Source organism: Chrysochloris asiatica, unplaced genomic scaffold (genome assembly GCF_000296735.1).
Source record: "Chrysochloris asiatica unplaced genomic scaffold, ChrAsi1.0 scaffold00190, whole genome shotgun sequence".
Lineage (NCBI taxonomy): Eukaryota > Metazoa > Chordata > Mammalia > Afrosoricida > Chrysochloridae > Chrysochloris > Chrysochloris asiatica.
The window spans coordinates 190,862-212,046 of NW_006408708.1; the positions used below are offsets into that span (position 1 = coordinate 190,862).

General features: G+C 35.6%; 1 protein-coding gene across 1 annotated transcript in view; it reads left to right on the forward strand.

The window, feature by feature from the left end:
• USP38 (ubiquitin specific peptidase 38) overlaps positions 1–17,780 on the forward strand; it is a 34,368-nt gene extending 16,588 nt beyond the window's left edge. The window contains exons 5-11 of the mRNA XM_006872264.1: positions 592–693; positions 3,407–3,565; positions 4,790–4,983; positions 6,809–6,902; positions 11,922–12,028; positions 12,311–13,655; positions 16,591–17,780. Of these exons, the coding sequence (XP_006872326.1) occupies positions 592–693; positions 3,407–3,565; positions 4,790–4,983; positions 6,809–6,902; positions 11,922–12,028; positions 12,311–13,655; positions 16,591–16,752 (2,163 nt within the window). The 3' untranslated portion in view covers positions 16,753–17,780. The remainder of the gene's footprint in view (positions 1–591; positions 694–3,406; positions 3,566–4,789; positions 4,984–6,808; positions 6,903–11,921; positions 12,029–12,310; positions 13,656–16,590) is intronic.
• The last annotated feature ends 3,405 nt before the right edge of the window (positions 17,781–21,185 follow it).

The following is a 21,185-nucleotide window of genomic DNA, read 5'->3' on the forward strand; positions in this document are numbered from 1 at the left end:
TTCCACATAGTTGGCCCTGCTCATCATGCCCTAGTTTACATTTATTTATAGCTTTTTAATTGTCTCGACTCATCTTCTATAAGATAAATCCTGTGAGGTTAGTTATGTTTTGTTTTGTTTTTTTTAAATCCACTAGTATATTCTTAGTACTATGTAGAATAAACATTGGACTGCTAACCGTAAGATCAATGGTTCAAAACCACCAGCTGCTCCTTGGAAACCATGTATAAGTCACTATGAGTCAGAACCTATTTGACAACATTTAACAACAGCAGTGCTCAACAATTGTAAATGTTCAGTAAATATTTGCTGAGTAAATTGAATGAATAGCTTTCCCTTTGTAAACATAGTTTGACAAGTTTTCATTTCATTAGTGCATTTTAAGGAGTGGCTTGGCTATTATATTCCCCTTGATCTTGACCTTGTTATTTCTAACTTTCTCCTTCCCCCAAAGTTTAATTGCATATGTTATGAAAAACTTTTCCAGGAAGGGAATTCAGCAAATAATTTCTGACCAAAGAAAAATAACCACTGAGTGGGTTAACGATTTCTCTACAAACTGTAAAATAGATGTCTTGTCTTATTTTGAAGGTTTTTAATCGACTTTCGTTTCCTCTTGTGAGACCTGGTGCTCTTGCAGTTCTCTCTCACATGCTGCTTAGTTTTCAACATTCTCCAGAAGCTTTCCATTTGGTAAGTTATGATACAAGCTTCCTACAGTATAAAAAGCCTTTTTTAAAAAAATTTATTTTAATATCGAGTCATGTTTATATATAGTGAAAAGACTGTAGGTTAATCCTAATTCTAACTGTTTTCGTGTACCATTATGATTTCTTAGAAAAGTGAAATCTTGGGATTGCCCTCTGGCTTATATGCATCTCATATGAGATATATTTCAAGATGAGTTATATGTATCTTAACTTGCTCCACCTTCAAGCATTACCAGCAAATGAAAGTTACTGTTCTGCATATGCAATGTCACTGAAGGGCCTTTTTGCACATGTGAACAGTGCAGAAGGGACTAAATGGTTGAATACTACTGACTGCTTTAGAATTCCAAAAGTTTGGAAAATAGCATTATTTGCTTTATAGCTTCAGAATTAGGGTTACATGCTTGCCATTTAATTATCAACTATCGCAGTTGAAGATCAACATGTTATATAGGGAACTTCTTTGTCTATTAGAAGCTATGGGCACAGCGGGACATGCATTGGTCTGCTGACCATAAAGTTAGTAGAGCAAACCCACCAGCCACTACATGAGAGAAATATGGAACTGCCTGTTCCCATAAAAATTTATAGTCTCAGAAACCCTATGGAGATGGAGCAGTTCCCCATCACGTAGTGTCGCTAACAGTCAGAATCAACTGGATAGCGGTAGGTTTTTAGAGCATTTGTTTACCTATTAGGTTACTACAGGAAGGCAGGACTAGAAATTCATTATCAGCACACTCAAAATATAAAAACCTTAGGGATATTGATGCATTGTAACAAAAGTCAGAGGAGACTGTAGCATGCAGAAATCTAGTTGTTGATTTTTAATTATAAACACCACTTGCCTAGAAGAACCAGGCCCGCATACGGGCTATTCAGTGCTTCACTGATGGAAAATCTGCAGGTTTTCTAGTAAACAAATCTTACTAATATTATCACTTAGAATGAGTGGTTTCTTTTGTTACTTTCCCTGATTTTTGTGAGTTTGATCTTCAGGTGATTTTCTGCAGGTAGCTTGTATCACCTCTTTATTTAAAAAAAAAAAAAAAAAAAAACTTAAATTGAGGTAATAAAGTAAAATCATTGAAGTTTTGGGAAAAAATCATCAACTATTTGTTCCTAGCTCCAGACACTTATCATGTAGGGGCCATTTGAGAATAATGGCTTATTTTCAGGATTTCTAGGAAGGAGATTCTCTAACATGACTTAACCATCCATTCTCATGTGTATTGCTCTTGACACTTAGCATAGTCTTTAATTTCTGATTTATTAATTGCTTATTCCATACTGTACACCTATATCTTTGCTCACAGTTGTTTCAAAGATGGAAGATGTCTTTTTACCATGTATGCTTTTTTTCCTGAAATAAGTAGTTGAAATATTAAGTGGTTTACTTGGAAATATTTGGCATAATTAAGCAAGAATTAAATCATTTCTTTAAAGAGTAGTTAGATGTGAAAATGAAAATTGTAGTCTAGCTTGTAAAGCCTAAAAACAAAACACCTAACTACCCAAATAGTGTAGCCTGACCTGCTTCTCAACTAATAATAACCTAGGAATCTTGTGGTAGATCATGTGGTAGTTAAATAACCTACAACTCCAAATAACTCATTGAAGAGATTGCCAAGTATGAGCAATAAACTTAGAGCAAATCAAGATTGATGTTATCATGTATATTATTTTGGACTAAGTTACTTTTCTTAATGCTTTTTACAAATGGAATATTGTGCTAATGATTTTTCCATCACGACAATGTTCATTCTTCAAGGTAGTAAGGGCTGACCTATAATAATTTTGTTGGGAAACCTTACTTCATCCACTGTATAACCCTGATCTTACTCCTTCAGACTCCCATTTGTTCCTCAAACTCAAATAATATTCAAAAGGAACACAATTTGTGTTCTTTGACAATGCCAAAATTGCCATTTTAGTATGGTATAAGTCAGAGAGGGCAGAATTCTTTGGGGAGGAGTTATAAGAGATGGACGCACCACCTCCAAAAGTGTTTTAACTTAAGGTGGACAGTATGTCAGGAAACAGTAGTTTCGCATTTTGATATTTTTGTGTAACAGTTCATATGATTTTGTAACAGTGCTTTTTAACTTACCCTCATGTATGGTCAACTCTGCATTAGGTGACTTTAAAGTGTAATTTTACAAAGAAAGAACATTGGTGTGCTAATTATCATTACTAACAGTTTTCTACTGTTTGGTCTAAGCAATGAACATTTTGAATTTTCCTTTTATTTCTAGCCTTAGTTCTTTAAAAATAATAAATGTTTCTGATTCCCTTTATTCTTAGAACCATCTTCTCAGTTTTATGGTTGAGAAGGAGTGGTTGGTAAAGATAACCACTCTAGCATAAAACATAGCTCCTGTGCTTATCCAATAAAGAGGTAATCCTGTTACCTAAGCTGTAATTTTAGTTACATGTATAACATTTCTATGAATATAGATTTTAGTGTGAAAAGTATGTATGAGTATAATTCTTTCAAGTGACAAATTTAAACTCACACTAGATGGAGCTCTTAAGCTAATTGTAGGTTTATCTTTAAAGTTTGTTTCTGGCACTAAGTCTATGACTAAACACGCATAAAAGTATTTGCTGGTTGTATAGTATTTGCATTCTATTTGTAAGCAAGAGAACTTGCTAATAAAAATTAAGGACTCTTTACTCTTTTTTTGTCTCTTCAGATTGTTCCTCGTGTAGTTAATTTGGTTCATTCTTTCAAAAGTGATGGCCTGCCTTCCAGTACATCATTCTTAGTGCAATTAACGGAATTGGTACATTGTATGATGTATCATTATTCTGGATTTCCAGATCTCTATGAACCTATTCTGGAGGCAATAAAGGTATGATGATAGACACACATATTGTGGTGCTGCAGACCATGTGGTGATAATGAATATAATGAAGCATTCCTATAACCAACTGTTCTATTTGCTACTTGATGGTAATAGGTTTTTTGTTTTAGAACTGAAATTGTAGTCAGGCTGTTTAGTATGTAGGGATAATCTCTCTTTATTTGCTATTCAGCACTGGACTATGAACCACAAGGTCAGCCGTTCAAACCCACCGGCTGGTCCTTGGAAACCTTATACAGGTTTGTTCTGAGTTGGAACATTCAACAACATTACCATTCTAAAGTAATAACCATGTTTCTTCAATTCCACAGTTCATCAGTAATAATTTATAGCAGCTGATTTAAAACGCTACATTAATTTAAGGTTGACACTTCAAACCCTCCAGCTGCTTTGTAGGAAAAAGGATGAGGTTTTCTGCTCCAGTAAAGATTTACAGCCTTGGAAACCTTGTACAGGGTTGCTATGAGTTGAAACTGACTTGAAGACACCTAACAAAACTATTAAGTGGCTTCTTAACGCTGAAAGTTACATCCCATTATCAAAGGCATTAAAATATGTATGACATAGTTTAGAATCAAGGAAATTCGGTTTAATGAGATATTTTACTTTTTCTTTCTTTATTGTTTTTTATTCCATTTTTGTATGAACTGTTATTGAATGTCCACATTTCATAAAATTTATATTTAAATTACTTGTGCATTTATCCTATTTTTCAACTTTATAAATAGACAAGTGGCCCCAAAGCCCACTGAATCTGTTCATTGTAAAGAGTGAATCACAGTAAGCACGATAAGGTGTATCATGAGAAATCAGTTCTATCAGTAATGTTTCTTTAGCTTTACTTTGTATCTGGAATGGATCAAAAACATGTTTTCTTTACTACATAGCTAAATTAAACTGATTTTGCTGTGTCCAGATGACAAGACTAATCAGTAATTAATATGTTACCACTAGTGTGACATTATGACACTTGAGAAGTAAATGTCTTTAGGCACTTTTGGGGATGCATTTAACACTAATGGTAATGTCTTCTTAATTTGTCAGTATGTCTGTAATATAGTTTGATTTTTTAATGATTGGCCAAGTACTGTCAGTGATATCAAAACTAACTGGGAAAGCTTAAATGTCAGTGGAAACATCTTTATAGTATTTTAATTTAAAAACAAAATAATGGTTCTTCTTTTTAAACTCTTGTTCCTCTATGTTCTATAGGGTTTTCCTAAGCCCACTGAAGAGAAGATTAAGTTGATTCTCAGTCAAAGTGCCTGGACTTCTCAATCTAATTCTTTGGCATCTTGCTTGTCAAGACTTTCTGGAAAATCTGAAACTGGGAAAACTGGTCTGATCAATCTAGGGAATACATGTTATATGAACAGTGTTATACAAGCATTGTTTATGGCCACAGAGTAAGTTTGAATTTAAATCTTTTTTGTTTTAATTATAGAAATTGATACATTCTGATGAAATTGCTTTTACGTTATTTCATTCTTCTAGCAGAATTGCTAGTATTTTCATAAATTTTCATTCAGAAATGAAATTGCTTTTAATTTAATTTTAAAGTCTGCCTTTTTATTTATATTATGCATTACATTTAGAATGTCACTATCTTTTTAATTATTTGATTTGATCTTTGTTAGCATAAGAAGAGGATTGTTTGAACTTGTTTCAAAGAGTTATTTATTCCATAAAAGTGTAAATTATTTTCCCATGGTGGTGGTGGTTGTTTGCTGTGGAGTCAGTTCTGATTCACAGTGACCCTGAATAGGGTTTCTGAGACCTTGTATTTCTCCCGCAGAGCATCTGGTAGATTCAAACTACTGGCTTTGTGTTTAAGAGCCCAGTTTGTAATCAGTTACATTACCAGGGCTCCTTTATTATCCCATAAGGCAGTGTATATATATATATATTTTTTAACCTACATTTCTTTTTGTGGCGGAGTCCTGGTGTGGCACTGTTAGGATAAGCACTCAACCTCAACGTTGGTTTGTACCACAAGGTCGGTGGTTCAGACTCACCAGTCGCTCTTCAGAAACCCTATAGGGAGTCGCTATGAGTTGGAACTGACTCAGTGGCACTTATCAGCAAAATCTTTTCATGGTGCTTTAGTTTAGTTTTGCTGATTTTCAGATTAACACCGTTGCTTAAGTTTAAGGGTTGTATATAAAAAGTAGGTAGTTGGTAACTTATTCTTAAAACGTTAATTGTTTTGCGTTCCCCACTTTACTGGTTTTGACTTATGATAACCCCATGTGAATCAAAGTAGAACTGTGTTCCATCAGGTTTTCATTGGGTGACATTTCAGAAGTAGATCTCCAGGCTTTTTTCCCCAGGTGCTTCTGAGTAGACTTGAACCTCCCACTAAGTTGTTGAGCACCTTACCCATTTGTATTTTATTTTTTGGTGTATTACACACAAGATAAATTTTCTACCACTTTTTCAAATATTGTTCTTTTGAAAGAACTTTTTTAAAGAATCTTTTCTATGTGTAAATATTTTATGAAAAATAATGGCAAAGCATATGTCATTCTGATTAATACCTTACCATAGTGTATTTTATTTCCTAAGTAGTGTATGAATTCTTCTTCATGGTTTTTAAAATACTCAATGTAGAAATATAGAGAAAAATTGAAAAGCTCCAATTCCAGCAGGTAACTGTTAACATTTTTTTCCAGAAAAGCTATAAATTTGTATGTAATGCAAAAACAAATGCATTGGTGGTTTTTTTTTTTAAATGTTCAAAGGTAATTTGCATATTCTTTTCCAGCTACTTTAATCATCCAATAATTATGTTGAAAGTACTTCCACATTAGGGCGTTATGGAGCTACATCATTCTGAGTAGACAGATGTGCCGTAATTTATCTAACTATAATCCTATTGATGAATATTACGTTATTTTTATCATAGTTGGCATCTTTCTGCACATGTACCAGATCTATATCAGTATTCATTGAAAGCTGTTCTGTGCTGTCAAGTCATTCTAACTCACAGTGACACCCTATAGAACAGTAAAATTGCCTAATAGGATTTCCTAGCATGTATTCTTTACAGAAACCAAGTGCCATACAGTTTCCATATTTTCAAAACCCCAATGCATTTGTTTTTGTAAAAGATAGGACATTTTACTTTAAGGATAAATTCTTGGGCTAACTTCTTTTTAGCTTTCAGCTCTTAATAATAATAATAAAAAGTGTTCATATGAATACAAAAATCTCTATTTTATGTTCTTTCAGATTCAGGCGACAAGTATTATCTTTAAATCTAAATGGATGCAATTCATTAATGAAGAAACTGCAGCATCTTTTTGCCTTTTTGGCTCATACACAGGTGAGTGTATGTGTGTGCATTCTGTACATGTTAATTACATTGATGATACTTTTAATGTTCTTGAACTTCATATTTTACTAAACTTGGTGAAACATTTTAAATTCTGAAGGTAATATATATCAAACCTGAAACAATAAAGCCACTTAAAATTCTAGCGATAACTACCTGAAATATCTATATATCAGATTATGATCTAAATTTTTATTTCTTCTTCCTGCTTCCCATTGTTTTAGATGAATATAATGTTGCCCCATTGTTCTCATTATTTTAGATAAAGTCTGATTTTCTTTATAATAAATAAGCTCGTTCACAAAGATAACATTTTTAAGTGGATCTTTATTTATTAGATACTAAATTGATGAATTTATACACTAATGAACAATCAAAATGATGCCATTCCTCTTCAATTTGTTGTTCTCAGCCTAGTAAACCATATGATTATCTGATTCAATATGTACAATACCAGCCAGCCCATTTCAGCTCACTAATACTTGAGATGAGATAACAGTCTTTATGTGTTCCAATTTTCATAGAATCGGACTTTGTGGATTCCAGATTGCTATTATTAGTGAATGTTTGCAACTGTTTCTCCTTATTGAAATGGTGCCCCATCAGCAAATGAAGATCCCTAAAGGTTTTCTCCATTCACAACATCTTGGTCAGCTCTACTTTGATGAGGCAGCTCTTCTCTAGCTCTTTTCTAGATAAGCACTTGAAGTTAGAGTGCCTTCTAACTTCAAGTGCTTATCTTCTGGCAGTATATCTGACAATGGTCTATTGCTGTTCATAAGGTTTTCAGTGGCTAAATATTCAAAAGTAGTCCACCTCTCCTTCTTCTTAGTCTGTTTTAGTCTGGGAACTTTGCTGAAACTTGTCCACCATGGATGACTCTGCTGGTAACCATAATACTGGCAACATAGCTTCCAGCATCATGGCTACGTGTAAGCCACCACAGTATGACAAAGTAACAAACAAGTGGTGGGAAATTAATATGGTGCTAAAATGTATTTAATAGTAGCTGCAAGGAGCCCTGATAGTACTGTGGGTTGGGCATTGCCTGTTAACCATAATGTGGTTGGTTGATACCCATCACCCACTTCACAGGAGCAAAATGAGGCTGTCTGCTCCTATAAAGATTATAATCTAAGAAACCTTATATAGGGTTACTATGCATTGAATCCTCTCAATGGCATTGAGTTTTTGATTTATTTAAAGAGGAATCTCTACCTTTTATTTTAGTGTTGGAATAAATGCATATGAATATTAGTTGTCATTTATAAATAATATATATCATTGTTTTCTGATTTTACTCTTAATTGGTTTGGTTTCACAAAGTTCTAAATTTGTAAATAGTTAGGGCCAGAAGAGAAAAATCAGAATTGATGGAATTGAGTCGTCTATAGGAATGTATTACTTTCTATCTAGATAACTGAAAAATATCTTTAGTATAACTTTTTAAGCAGAAAGAATTGAGACAACCTTGACATAAAAGGTAATAGTGATGATATATGACTAGTAATGTACTCAGAGATATATTTTTGTTATTCTTGATGTTAAAGTGGAGTCCTGGTATGTAGCGTTGCAGGATAACCACATGGTCAGTTGTTGAAATCCACCAGCTGCTCTTCAAAAACCCTATACAGGGTCACTGTAAACTGGAGCCAACTACGGCATTTAGCAACAATAAACATGTTAAATATGTTAAGATAAATTAAGCATCTCTGAACCAAGGGAAAGGAAAGTATCTTCCCACCAAACATGGCTTCCTATATGATTGATTTTGTTTTGCTTTATTACTGTCTTATATTTATTAGCGTAATAGATCAGAGCTATTAGAAAAAAGTCATGGTATCCCTACATCCAAGGAAATACAGTTAGCAAAAGAGTTTAATTACAATTTTGTCACATTTGAAACCATTCTGTTAGCAGCAAAAATTGTTTTAGGTAAGTGGATGGTGGTAGTGATGGTGTGTGGTAAAGTTGGTTCCAACTCGTAGTGACCCTGTATAGGGTTTCCAAGTCTATAAATCTTTATCATTGCAGAAAAACCTCATCTTTCTCCCTTGAAGCGACTCGTAGATTCAAACTGCTGACCTTGCTAGGTGGTAGATTTACCTACATAACCGAAATACTTTTCTTCTTAAAATTATAAAGCTAACTTGAACATTTACATTTTTCAGTTTCTTTGCTAAGTACTGTATAGAGTGTTCCCCACTATTTGAAGGTAGAGTGTTCCTATGAAATATTTAGGAAGCCAAATGTTCTTAAACTAAGAAGTTGTTGTTGCTAAATGTTGAATCAGTTCCAACTCATAGTGGCCCTGTATAGGGTTTCCAGGGAGTGACTGGTAGATTTGAACCACCAACCATGTGGTTTGCAGTCCAGTCAATGCTTATTCTACAGCATAACATTACAAGAAGTAGTTACCATTAATCTAAATGAGAAAAAAAATCTGAACATTCTCAAGCCTAAAAAATAAACTATGAAACCATACAAAATAGTACGTAAGACGTAAATAATGGTGCTGTGGGTTAATGCGCCAGATTGCAAAGACGTTTAACTGCAAGGTCGGCGGTTCAAGCTCACCAGCTGCTCCTCGGAAATCCTATACAGGGTCTCCATGCATCAGAATCAAGTCAACATTATTACTTAGCAACAAAAACGATAGTGTTAACAGACACAGTTCAAAGCTATGGTGGCTCGGTGCTAAGATGGTTAGTGTAGGTCCTGGAGAAGGAGCTAGACAATGCCACTCTCCCTGCTCATGGTATGCGCTCCCTCTTTAATGACTCACTACAAAACAAACGCCGAATATTAGTTTTGCTTTTCATCTGTTTTCATAAAAGTAAAAACCCTTTTCAAGTTTCTTTCTATAGGTCTTTCTTAAAAACGAAGTGGCGTAAAGTAGACTTTGGAAAAGTGGAGGTATCTATCTGTATGGATTTCTTCTTAATTCTAGCAGTCAATTTATGATTTAATTAGTTGGTAAGACATGAAGAAACTGAGGTTAAGTAAATGAACAGTATTAGGATATGAATCCAAAAGACTCAAGTCCCATGCTCAGTGTGCTAAACTACCTCTCTTCACAATTCTGTAATTTACCCATAATATGGGTAAACTTTATCTTACCTGAGTATTCTGTGCCACATTTTTGAAAATACTAGGAAAATTCTAAAGTTTCAAGTTACTACATCATCTTTTCAGATGACTTTTCAGTTTTTGTTTTTTTTTAAATCATGGCACAATCTAGGATTTGAACCTAAATTGCTAAACGGCCTCCTCCTGGAGAGAAAAAAAAAAGGGAGGGTGGGGGTGGGGATGCTTATATTTTGAGCATTTGTGGCATATGTATACCCGCCAAAGCCAATTTTACCTGAAGGATAATAGCAACAGCAGCAGCCTAACTGGAGTAATGATCAGGTTCAAGGTCAGCCAAGTAATCCCTATGAGATGAAGGTCAGACATGCATCTACCGTCCAGTCTTCCTTACCGGTTCATTCTGCAACCAGCCATCTCCCATAGCACACTTTACTTTGCTTCTGAGTTCAATAATGCATTGCAGTGGCCACACAGATCTCACAGACCACACTTAACCCTGAAGTAATTAGTTAATTAGTAAGGATCAGTAAGCATGTAAGCAAAGTTTCCTTTCTTCAGTGCAGGACAGCTCTCTCAGATCTTTTTGGCTATGGAGGCCTCCTCTTAGCACCCTCTGGACAATTTCCTCTTAGACCAGCCATTTATCACTGCTGGCCTTGTCTCTTCCAGTCCTCTCACTGTCTTCAATATTACAGTGTGTGTCACTTATGAACATCTGTTGGATTGATTCCCTGCCTCTTTTCTTTCTTCTGCTGCTCCTCTTCCCACTTCTTTCTGTCTCTAAGAAATCACTGTGGGGCTGGCTGCTTAAATACACAGATTCCTTGTCAGTGTAAAGGCGTGGTCTCTCCCAGTGAGGGGACCATGAACTGACTGGATCCCCTCTCAGTAGGCCACAGACACTTCATTTGCGTGGTAGACTACAATTTATGTCACTTACATAGTTCTGGTAACATAGTGGTTATGAATCAGGCTACGAACCACAAGATCAGCAATTTGAAACTACAAGCCGTTCCGTGGGAGAAAGATGAGGCTTTCTGCTCCCGTAAAGATATACAGCCTCAGAAATCCTGTACAGGGTCGCTGTGAGTCAGAACCGACTCCACGGCACGTCACCACCACCACATAGTCTATTAATCAGTCCCTGCAAGGTGCATATTCGTTAAAAGGAGGTTACAGTCTAGGATCAGACAAAAGTATCAAACAGAGTTATATTTCACTTGCCCAAGAACTGCCATTCAACCTGAACAAAATTAACAAACTCTCAGGTGGTAGAAAACTAGAGCAAGGGTAACTCTTCAGGGTCTATGGGGGCTAGGGGGTTTTGGAATCTCTCAAGCTATTTTTCCAACATCCCAGACAAAAGACCACATAAAGGAACTCATTGTACAATAAGTGCTTAACCATAGCTTTGTAATGTATATTCCCTTTATTTCTTTATCAAATGTGAATTTTGTATCTTTTTCAAAGTTGATTTTATAAAAACTTAGCTACTCAAGCACAGACTTTTCAATGCCAGGAATACTGTATTAAGAGAGAAAACCCAAGTGCACCGCCATCAAGTCAATTCCAACTCATAGTGTCCCTATGTTGTTGTTAAATGCCATCGAGTCAGTTCTGACTCATAGCAAACCTGTATAAGATTTCCAAGGAGTCACTGGTGGGTTTGAACTGCCACCTCTTGTGGTTAGCAGTCTAGTGTTTATCCTATAGTACCACATTAGGAGTAAAATTGCTCCTTTGGGTTTCTGAGACTATAAATCTAAGGAAGCAGATAGTGGCTGCTTCCTCCAGGTCTAGTGCTTTGGGAGAAAAGCTATAGTTTTAAGTAATCTTTTTTTTTAACTATAGTAAAACTTTAAGCTACTTGGTTCATGGTGTGAGAATCACTTCCTTGTATTTTCTCTACTGTTATCAAAGAGGGAAGCATATGCACCTCGGATATTCTTTGACGCTTCCAGACCTCCATGGTTTACTCCTAGGTCACAGCAAGACTGTTCGGAATACCTCAGGTTTCTACTGGACAGGTAAAAAAATATTTTTAAAGTTATAAATTGAATTATCTTTTCATAATAATTGTTTATTGCAATAGAATATTTTTACCATTAATAACGTATTTCAAGGAATTAATCTTTCAAATATCTTGTCTTTATTGTATGTGTTTTTAAAGTTTTCTTTTGTTTTTAATATGATTTTGTGTTTTAGATTTTCTTACTTTAGACCAGCTATTCTCAAAAGTGTGAGCTGTCTATATAAACCACCAATATTTTGAAATAATAATAATTGTATAATGATATTCTCTCCTTTAGGCTCCATGAAGAAGAGAAGATCTTAAAAGTTCAGTATTCACACAAGCTTTCTGAAAGTCTGGGGTGCAGTGAAATTTCCTTACAGGAAGTAGCTAGTAAGGCAACGCTACTAACACAGACATCTTGCCCAAGTGATGGTGAGAAGACTTTGATAGAAAAAATGTTTGGAGGAAAACTTCGAACTCACATATGTTGTTTGAACTGCAGGAGTACCTCACAAAAAGTGGAAGCCTTCACAGATCTATCACTTGCCTTTTGTCCTTCTTCTTCTATGGAAAACTTGTCTTTTCAGGATCCAGTATCATCACCTAATGCCCAAGCCAGTGTATCTGGTCCTTCAGAAGAACCATTAGTTTATAATCAAGCAATAGCTGCCTTTGTGTGTGACTCGGTTATAAATGAAGGAACCATAGACAGCCTTCCTGAAGAGCTTCACTGTACTGAAAACACTTCTGTCCCTAATGAGTCTAGTAAGATTCTTGTTAATAATGGTGAATCTCAGAAACCAGGTGAAACCACACTTTCAGTAACTGACCTACTAAATTATTTCTTAGCACCAGAGATTCTTACTGGTGACAACCAGTATTATTGTGAAAACTGTGCCTCTCTACAGAATGCTGAGAAAACTATGCAAATCACAGAAGAACCTGAATATCTTATTCTTACTCTCCTGAGATTTTCATACGATCAAAAGTATCATGTGAGAAGAAAAATTTTAGACAATGTGTCACTACCACTGATTTTGGAGCTACCAGTTAAAAGAACTACTTCTCTCACTTCATTGTCAGAAAGTTGGTCTATAGATGTTGATTTCACTGATATTAGTGAAAATCTAGCTAAAAAATTAAAGCCTTCTGGGACTGAAGAAGCTTGCTGTCCAAAACTGGTGCCCTATCTACTAAGTTCTGTGGTGGTTCACTCTGGTATATCCTCTGAAAGTGGGCATTACTATTCTTACGCAAGAAATATCACAGGTACAGAGTCTTCCTACCAGATGTGCCACCACCAGTCTGAAACTCTAAATATAGCATCCTCCCAGAGCCATTTATTAGGGAAAGGTAGCCCCACTGCAGTCATTGAACAGGATTTGGAAAATAAGGAAATGTCAAAAGAATGGTTTCTATTTAATGACAGCAGAGTGACGTTCACCTCATTTCAGTCTGTCCAGAAAATCACCAGTAGGTTTCCAAAGGACACTGCTTATGTGCTTTTATATAAAAAGCAGAACAGTACTAATGGTTTAAGTGGTAATAATACACCCAGTGGACTCTGGGTAAATGGAGACCCACCGCTACAGAAAGAACTTATGGATGCTGTAACAAAAGATAACAAATTGTATTTACAGGTAAGTTGAGAATGTAGGCTTCCTCATTTGTAGAAGGTATTTAAACAATTCATAGGTGATTAAATACGTGCCCTAATTTTGATTCACCTTAACATCAACATTCTCTAGGAATTTACAGAGTAGTGATTCTGAAATTTGAATCTGGCTGTATATGAAATGGAAACCCACGGCCATCTACTCAACTCTTTTGACTCACAGTGACCCTAGAGGAGAGAGTAGATGTGCCAGTAGGGGTTCCAAGGCTGTCAATCTTTACAGAACCAGATTGCCACATCTTTTCTGCCAATAGAGCAGCTGGCAGTTTCGAACTGCTGACCTTTTGGTTAGTAGATGAGCGTTTAACCACTGCACCACAGGTCTCCTATCAAAGCAGTATAGCAGACCTTTTACTTTTTCATTTTTTAATTTCAAAAGGCGTGCTCATTATCATTTAATACAGAAATACTAAAGTAAAGAAATGTGGATATCTCCTACCTCTTGACTTCAGTCTTAATTCACAGAGTAAACAACAGATCTTTGTGTAAAAAATTTTAAGTTATTAGCATTCACATGGATCAGATAAAGTTCACTAAAGGCTAGAGTATTTCAGGAAAGGTTATTTGTGTTCACATATCTGAGATATAAAAATAAATCCAAGAAATAATAGAACAATTAGAAAAAGCCATGGAGTAAAAGTTTTACATGAGGTGAATACACTCATAAATAAATTTTTTTTCAACGCGTTGGTAGTTTTATTGCTTCAAAGGTGGTAATAAAGATCTTGCAGAAATTATTTTCCTGTGAAATGTACCAACTAGTTATCAATATAAATAATCAGCAATAAATTGCGAGTAGAATTATAAGAAAGAGATTTGTAAATATAATTAATGAGCTATTCAAGTAAATTTATGAGTTTCTAAAATATAATTTTGAAAGTCACCAAACTCCCCTAAAAGGAACAGAATAAAAGAAGAACTGGTCACTGATCTCTGGAAGGAATATCACAATAGTTATCAAATTTGCTATATTATAAAATAGTCAGGTATTAATGCATGAAATACATATTTTAAAGAAACATAGCAATATTCTAGAGGGACACATAAAAACAAACTTTACAGAAAAAAAATAGAAATTCAGAATATATGAGGAATTACTATCTTTCAGCAATAAGTATGTAATTATCATTTTGTAAGGATTTGGTCCTGGTGTGGTGCTGTAGGGTAAACCCTGAGCTGCTAACCACAAGGTTGGCGGTTCAAATCTACCAGCCACACCTCAGAAACCCTACACAGTGTCACTATGTGTTGGAACTGACTCGATGGCACTTAGCAACAACAAATATGTAAAGGTTACACAGCAGGCAAGTCGAGGTGTGGTGGTGTTGGATAAACACTGAACTACTAACAACAAGTTTCTTAGTTCAAATCCACCATTCACTCCTTGGAAACCCTGTACAAGATTGATATGAGTCGGAACCAACTCGACAGCATGTAACAACGTGAAGGATGGTAGTCAAGATAAACCAATTTTTTTTCTCTCCTGTAATGAAAAATTGAACATCTTGCGAATTTTTCAAACTAAAATATTTAGCTAGGAATTATAGAATACTATTAGTTTTTCAGAGTCCTGATGTGGCACTACAGGTTAATGCACTGCACTGCAAAGTTTGAACTGCAGGGTCGGCAGTTCAGGCTTACCAGTTGCTCCTCGGAAGCCCTACACAGGGTCACTATGAGTCAGAATCGACTCCACAGTACTTAACAACAACAGTAGCTTTCAGATGGAACTGAGTACAGGATCAGAATTGGATACAGTACAGTTTTTGTTACTCAGGAAATTCATGCCTAACAAGTAAAGGGTTATACTATTAACCATTGGTTTTTAGATCTTTTGGGGTTGCTGACCCCATCTAATAGTTGTAGACCATTACCCAAGAAAAATGGGCATGTGGTAGAATATTTAACATGTTTTTTTAAGGAGTTTGTGAGTCGCAGTTATAGAATCTAGTTTTGTATCTTGCTAAATGTATTTGCCATTTATTCACATTTGCTCCTACCCAGTGGTAATCTGGGAAACATGATGGCTCTGTATGCTAAGCACTGGACTTCAGACTACAAGTTCACTGGTTGAAGCCCACCAGGTGCTTCATGGGTGAAAGCTGAGGCTTTCTGTTTCCGCAAAAATACATAACCTCAGAAACCCTATACAAAGATGCTCTGAGTACAAACTGATGCAACAGCACTTAAAAACCAAAGTCTTCTGAGCTCCTGGATGGCACAAACAGTTAAGCATCCAGCTGCTAACAAAAAGTTGAAATCTACCAAGAGAGGTACCTCAGAAGAAAGGTACTCCAGAATGGGCACAGCCATTGAAAAGCCCACAAGCTTAGTTCTGCTCTGAAATACATGGAGTAATCATGAGCTGTAAGCAGTTGACAGCAACTAGGGTTTTCTGTTTGTTTTTTTGTTTTTAGCCTAATCTCAGGTCCTGGTGTGGTGCTGTAGGATCAGCACTGGACTGCAAACCACAAGGTTGACGGTTCAAACCCACCAGCTGCTCCTCAGAAACCCTATACTGGGTTGCTCTGAATCAAAACCAACTCAACTGCACTTAACAATCTGAGGTCATTGATGTTTATTGAGCACTAGGACATTCCAGGCACAGAGATGAATACAATTGGTTTCTAATAAAAGTTCTCATAATCTGGTTGAGAAAAGTTCTATAAAGAGATTTCATTTTACAACCAATCCATTTCATATGTTGTTAAATGCTGTTGAGTTGGTTCCAACCCAAAGCGACCCCATACAGGTTTTCCAAGGAGCAGCTGGTGTGCTTGAACCCCTGACCTTGTGGTTCAAACCAATCTTGCAAACCAGCTCATTAACCCACAGCGCCACACCAGAACTCCACAATTAGTTTAGTATTTTCCTTTCATTAAAATTATGTTTAATTTTAGGAGCAAGAGTTGAATGCTCGTGCCCGGGCTCTACAAGCTGCATCTGCCTCTTGTTCATTTCGGCCCAATGGATTTGACGACAATGACCCTCCAGGAAGCTGTGGACCAACTGGTGGAGGGGGTGGAGGAGGATTTAATACAGTTGGCAGACTCGTATTTTGATCCTGAGAGAGTTCAAAATGCACTGATCACAAAACATCTAATACTGTGACTGTTAAAATGTCAGACTGTAACAAATATCTCAATTTTATTTTCATTAGACCCTTATACTTTAAGAAAACACACTCAGTGCTTTTTATTTTCTTAATACATTTATTAACAAAATGCATCATGGGAAAAAATCTACCTCTTAAAATTCCATTTGCTTTTATGGTTTGACATGCTTGACCAAAAATTTTCGGAAAAAAATATGTTTGTTCCTGGTCCCTAATTAAGCTGCATTAAATTTAGTAGAGGTATTTGAATGGTTCTTTCCTCAGTTTTGCTGAATGAAAAAGATATTTGACTTAGCATCCTTTTTAAAGAATGGATGTTAGAGGGGAGGAAATGTTTTATTTCTTATGTAGTTCCCCCAATATTCAAGTATTCAATACTGGAGATGTTAACGTCTCTAATGCAGGCAATAACATGAAATTTACCAAGCTATATAGTACTTTTCAGGTTTTTGTTTAGTGCTGTCTTCAGTATCACTGTATCTGCATTTAAAGTACAAATGTTTAAAAAAATTATTTATACTTCTGTGCTGAATTGATTTTAAGAAAGATGCATGATCCTGTAGGAGCAAGATTTTTACCTAAAAATGGCTAACTTTGTAGTATTTCTAATTGTTTCAGAATTTTAAAATTCTACTTCAGGGAGTATATCTTTTGTGTGTTTTGAAGGAGGTGAGTTCTGTATGTGCCTTGCAGTACTGTAATTCAAAAATAGGAACCTTTGGCTGCAGAAAAGTTTTTAAAAAATGAAATGTTAGGAAGTATTTTTTTGTGTTGAAATTAAAATTATAACTTTTTGAAAGGTATTAGATTTGCCAGAAGCATTCTGGTGGTTCTAAATCAATAAGTGTGATAGTTCATTTTTAACTTTTAGAAGAATTCAGAATAAATGAACTCAGTTAAGTAAAAATCTTCTTTTGATTTTTTTACTTAAACAATCCTCAGAATATTAAACATTGATCGCCTATTTTTAGAGTTGTACATTTGTTTTTCTTTGTTTGGATCTTTCATGTTTTGCACAGTTGTTTCTATTACTTTCAGATAAAATCTTGAAATGTCAAGCCTACTTACTGTCCAACATGTTCTTTTGTCAGGAAACTAAAAACATGTTATTTTTCTTGGGTCTTGATTACATAGCCTTCAAGAGTTATCCCAATTATCTGTCTTCCTAAAGATTTTAACTTATCTGTGGTTGCTGCATTGTTCTGAAGATTGGTCTTGTATTTATTTTGAAAACATTTTAAGGGAAGAATGTTTTCTGGTGATTGGGTTTTATCTTTCTCTCAAGCTTTTATGACGATAGTTAAAACTCATTTTTATTCTACCTTCTATTCCTAACTTGTTTCCAGATACTGGGAAGATTAGGAAAACTAATTGAGTTATTCAGAAGCTGGAAATTCCTTGAAGAATGCATCAATACTCCTCTAGAACTTAGTGAACCAGGCTTCTTTCTCTCTTTCCCTTTTGCTTCCTCTTGTTCTAATGGAAATTTTCTAAGCCACCATGTGTACATAGTTATCTATTGGCTAGATCATTTGTAAGTAGTCTTAGCACATAATGAAATTACTTAACTCATTCAATATGGGTGGATTGATAGTGAGCTAAGGTATTACTAGGAACTTCTTAAAAGACAAACTTCCATCAACTTATCAATGACTATTGAAGGTACATTATGTATCGAATTTTCAAAATGATAAGTTGAGGTTCTACTTATATAATAATACTGAGACTATTCAAAATATAATTTGATGCCCATTGCCAAAGACTTGAAAGCAGAGACTTCCTTTGAAGATTAAAAATACAGTAACATTAATTATTTACCAAATTTAAAGTATTTATACCTTGTGAGACTTGGAACCAGAATAATCAGAATCTTCATTCAAAAGCTCACCCAACTTTTTAATAGGGAAATAATTAAGATTGCTCTGACCAGTTTTACTCCTCAGTTCAGTAATTCACATTCCTGTTACTTAACAGCTTTATTTAATTGTCATACGAGGTCTTTCCTTTCTCCTATATTTCTCAGCCTAATATTCGTTCCTTTGTCTCTTGCCAGTGTTATCAGGTACTCTGAGCTAAGACTGTTGGAAGTACTATTGCTATTTCTGTTTAGTTCAGTCAGAGGGGATCATTTTAAGTGAAGTTGCTTGTTGCTGCATATTAGACTTCACTGCTAACAAAAATGAAAAGCTGGAAATCCAGTTCCATTTGGAGATCGTTGTTAATACAATGAGAAAAGTAGAATTTTTTCCAGAGAGATATACAAGGAAGAAAATATGAGGAGATTTAAAAAGTTCGTGGAAAAGATAATGGAATTTTTCCACGGACTGATTGAAGCCCTTTGGTATAGGTGACATAGTGTGTGAGCCTTGTGACCCTGTCCAGTAAGTAGATGGCTATACAGCTCTGATGCGTGATACATACATCGCTCAAGCTATAGGAAGAAACCTGGCTCATTCTCCATTCTGGCCACTTCTTTAGATAATGAGAGAAGCAGCCATTGGGCTAGAAATTCTTGACTTGTCTCCATTTCTTAAATAGAATGCTTTGGATTTAGAGATAAAGATTCCTCATGATGCCTAGAGGTATTGAGAGTCCTTGTGACAGAATTGATGCATTTGAGTTATGGTGTTATAGAAGAATATTTAAAGTACCGTGTACTACTAGAAGAACAAATCTGTTTTGGAAGAAATGCAGTCAGAAGGCCCCTTAGTAACCAGGATTGCGAGACATCATCGCTCATACTTGGTACATATTATCGGAAGGGACCAGTGCCTGGAGAAGGACATTATGCTTGGTAAAGTGGAGGGTCAGTGAAAATGAGGAAGCCCTCCAATGAGATGAATTGACACAGTGGCAGCAGCAAAGGGCTCAAACTAACAATTGTGAGGTTGGCCCAGGACTGAGCAGAGTTAAGTTCTGTTGTGCAGAGTCGCTGTGAGTTGTGACCAACTCCATGGTACCTAAGAGCAACAACAAAGCCTTAGGCATAGTTGGTAGTTGCCATCAAGTCAATTTTAACTCATGGCAACCTCATGTGTACAGAGTACAACTGCCCCATGGGGTTCTCAAGGGCGTGACCTTTTGGAAGCAAATTGCTAGCTAGGCCTCTCTTCTGAGGCACCTCTGATGGGTTTGAACCACCAACCTTTCAGCTAGTAGTAGAACACTTTCTGTGCCACCCAGGGTTGGTTGCTCACTCTCCCTCTCTATATATAGCCTTAAGCATTTGCCAACTTCAAAGTGTTCACCCTACTTTGTTTTCACTAAGTTAATTTTCTCATCAAGACAGTTTTTGAAGAAAGAGCACCTTAAATGGGGAAGAAATATTTATATAAAATGCTTAGATTGCTTTAATAAAAAAACAAAACAAAACAAAAAAACCTATGCTTTCTCATATGAAAAACTGCTGTAGAAATAATTTTTAAAGAAATGCAAATATTTTAAATTCAACCATCTGAGTTTTACAAATTCAAAGGGATATGTTATGTAAAGCCTTAGCCCCAGTGTTACGTAACCAGTGTGGCTTTAACATTAAAAATAAGACTCTCAGAAGTCAGCCAAGTGTGTTGCCAGCTCTAATCAGTGTCTGTATGGCCTGCAGTTGTTTTGCTCTTCATAGATCTCGTGTTTTCAAGTTAGTTTACTGTTGCTAGATAGACACACACACACACACACCTTGATTTTAGATGGTTGAAAAGATTAGCATTCTCTGGTTAGATTAGCAGTTCTCAAACTTGAATCCACATTAGAGTTACTTGGAGACCTTTGGAAAAAAAATAGTATGCCCAGACCCCACCCTTGACCAATTATGTGGGTACTAGGCATGGATATTTTTCAAAGCCCCTCAAGTGATTTTAATGTGCAGCCTGGATTGAACTTCTGGGCTTGAAATATTTCTAGGACTTTCATCCAACAGTGCTAGCATTTGTTGAGCATCTAATATGTGCTGGACACTGCTAGATGTTTATATGAGAAGGCTTCAAAAAGTTTGTTGAAAAAATCCTCTTTTAATTCCATTTTACCACTAAGTTTTTGGAGCTATGCATATTTTTCTTTTTTTAACCTATACCAGTCCTGTAAGTGGGCTCATTCCCATCTCCTTCTTTAACCATTTGTGGACAAAAGAAATAAAGATTAAAGCTAAGGGACTTGCTCAAAATCATACAGCAAGAAAAATCAGCACTAGGATTTTAACCTAGGTCTTCAGAACTCCCAATCTCTGCTCTAGTAGAGGATTAGTAGCAAGTAGAAAAATTAAGCAAAAGGTTTAAGCAAATTACATATTAATATTGCCATAAACTTTATACAAGAAAGTTTCTACTACCTGTTGTATTTATCCTTTAGAACTCAAAACATGCTTCCTAAAATAAAAATGTGAAG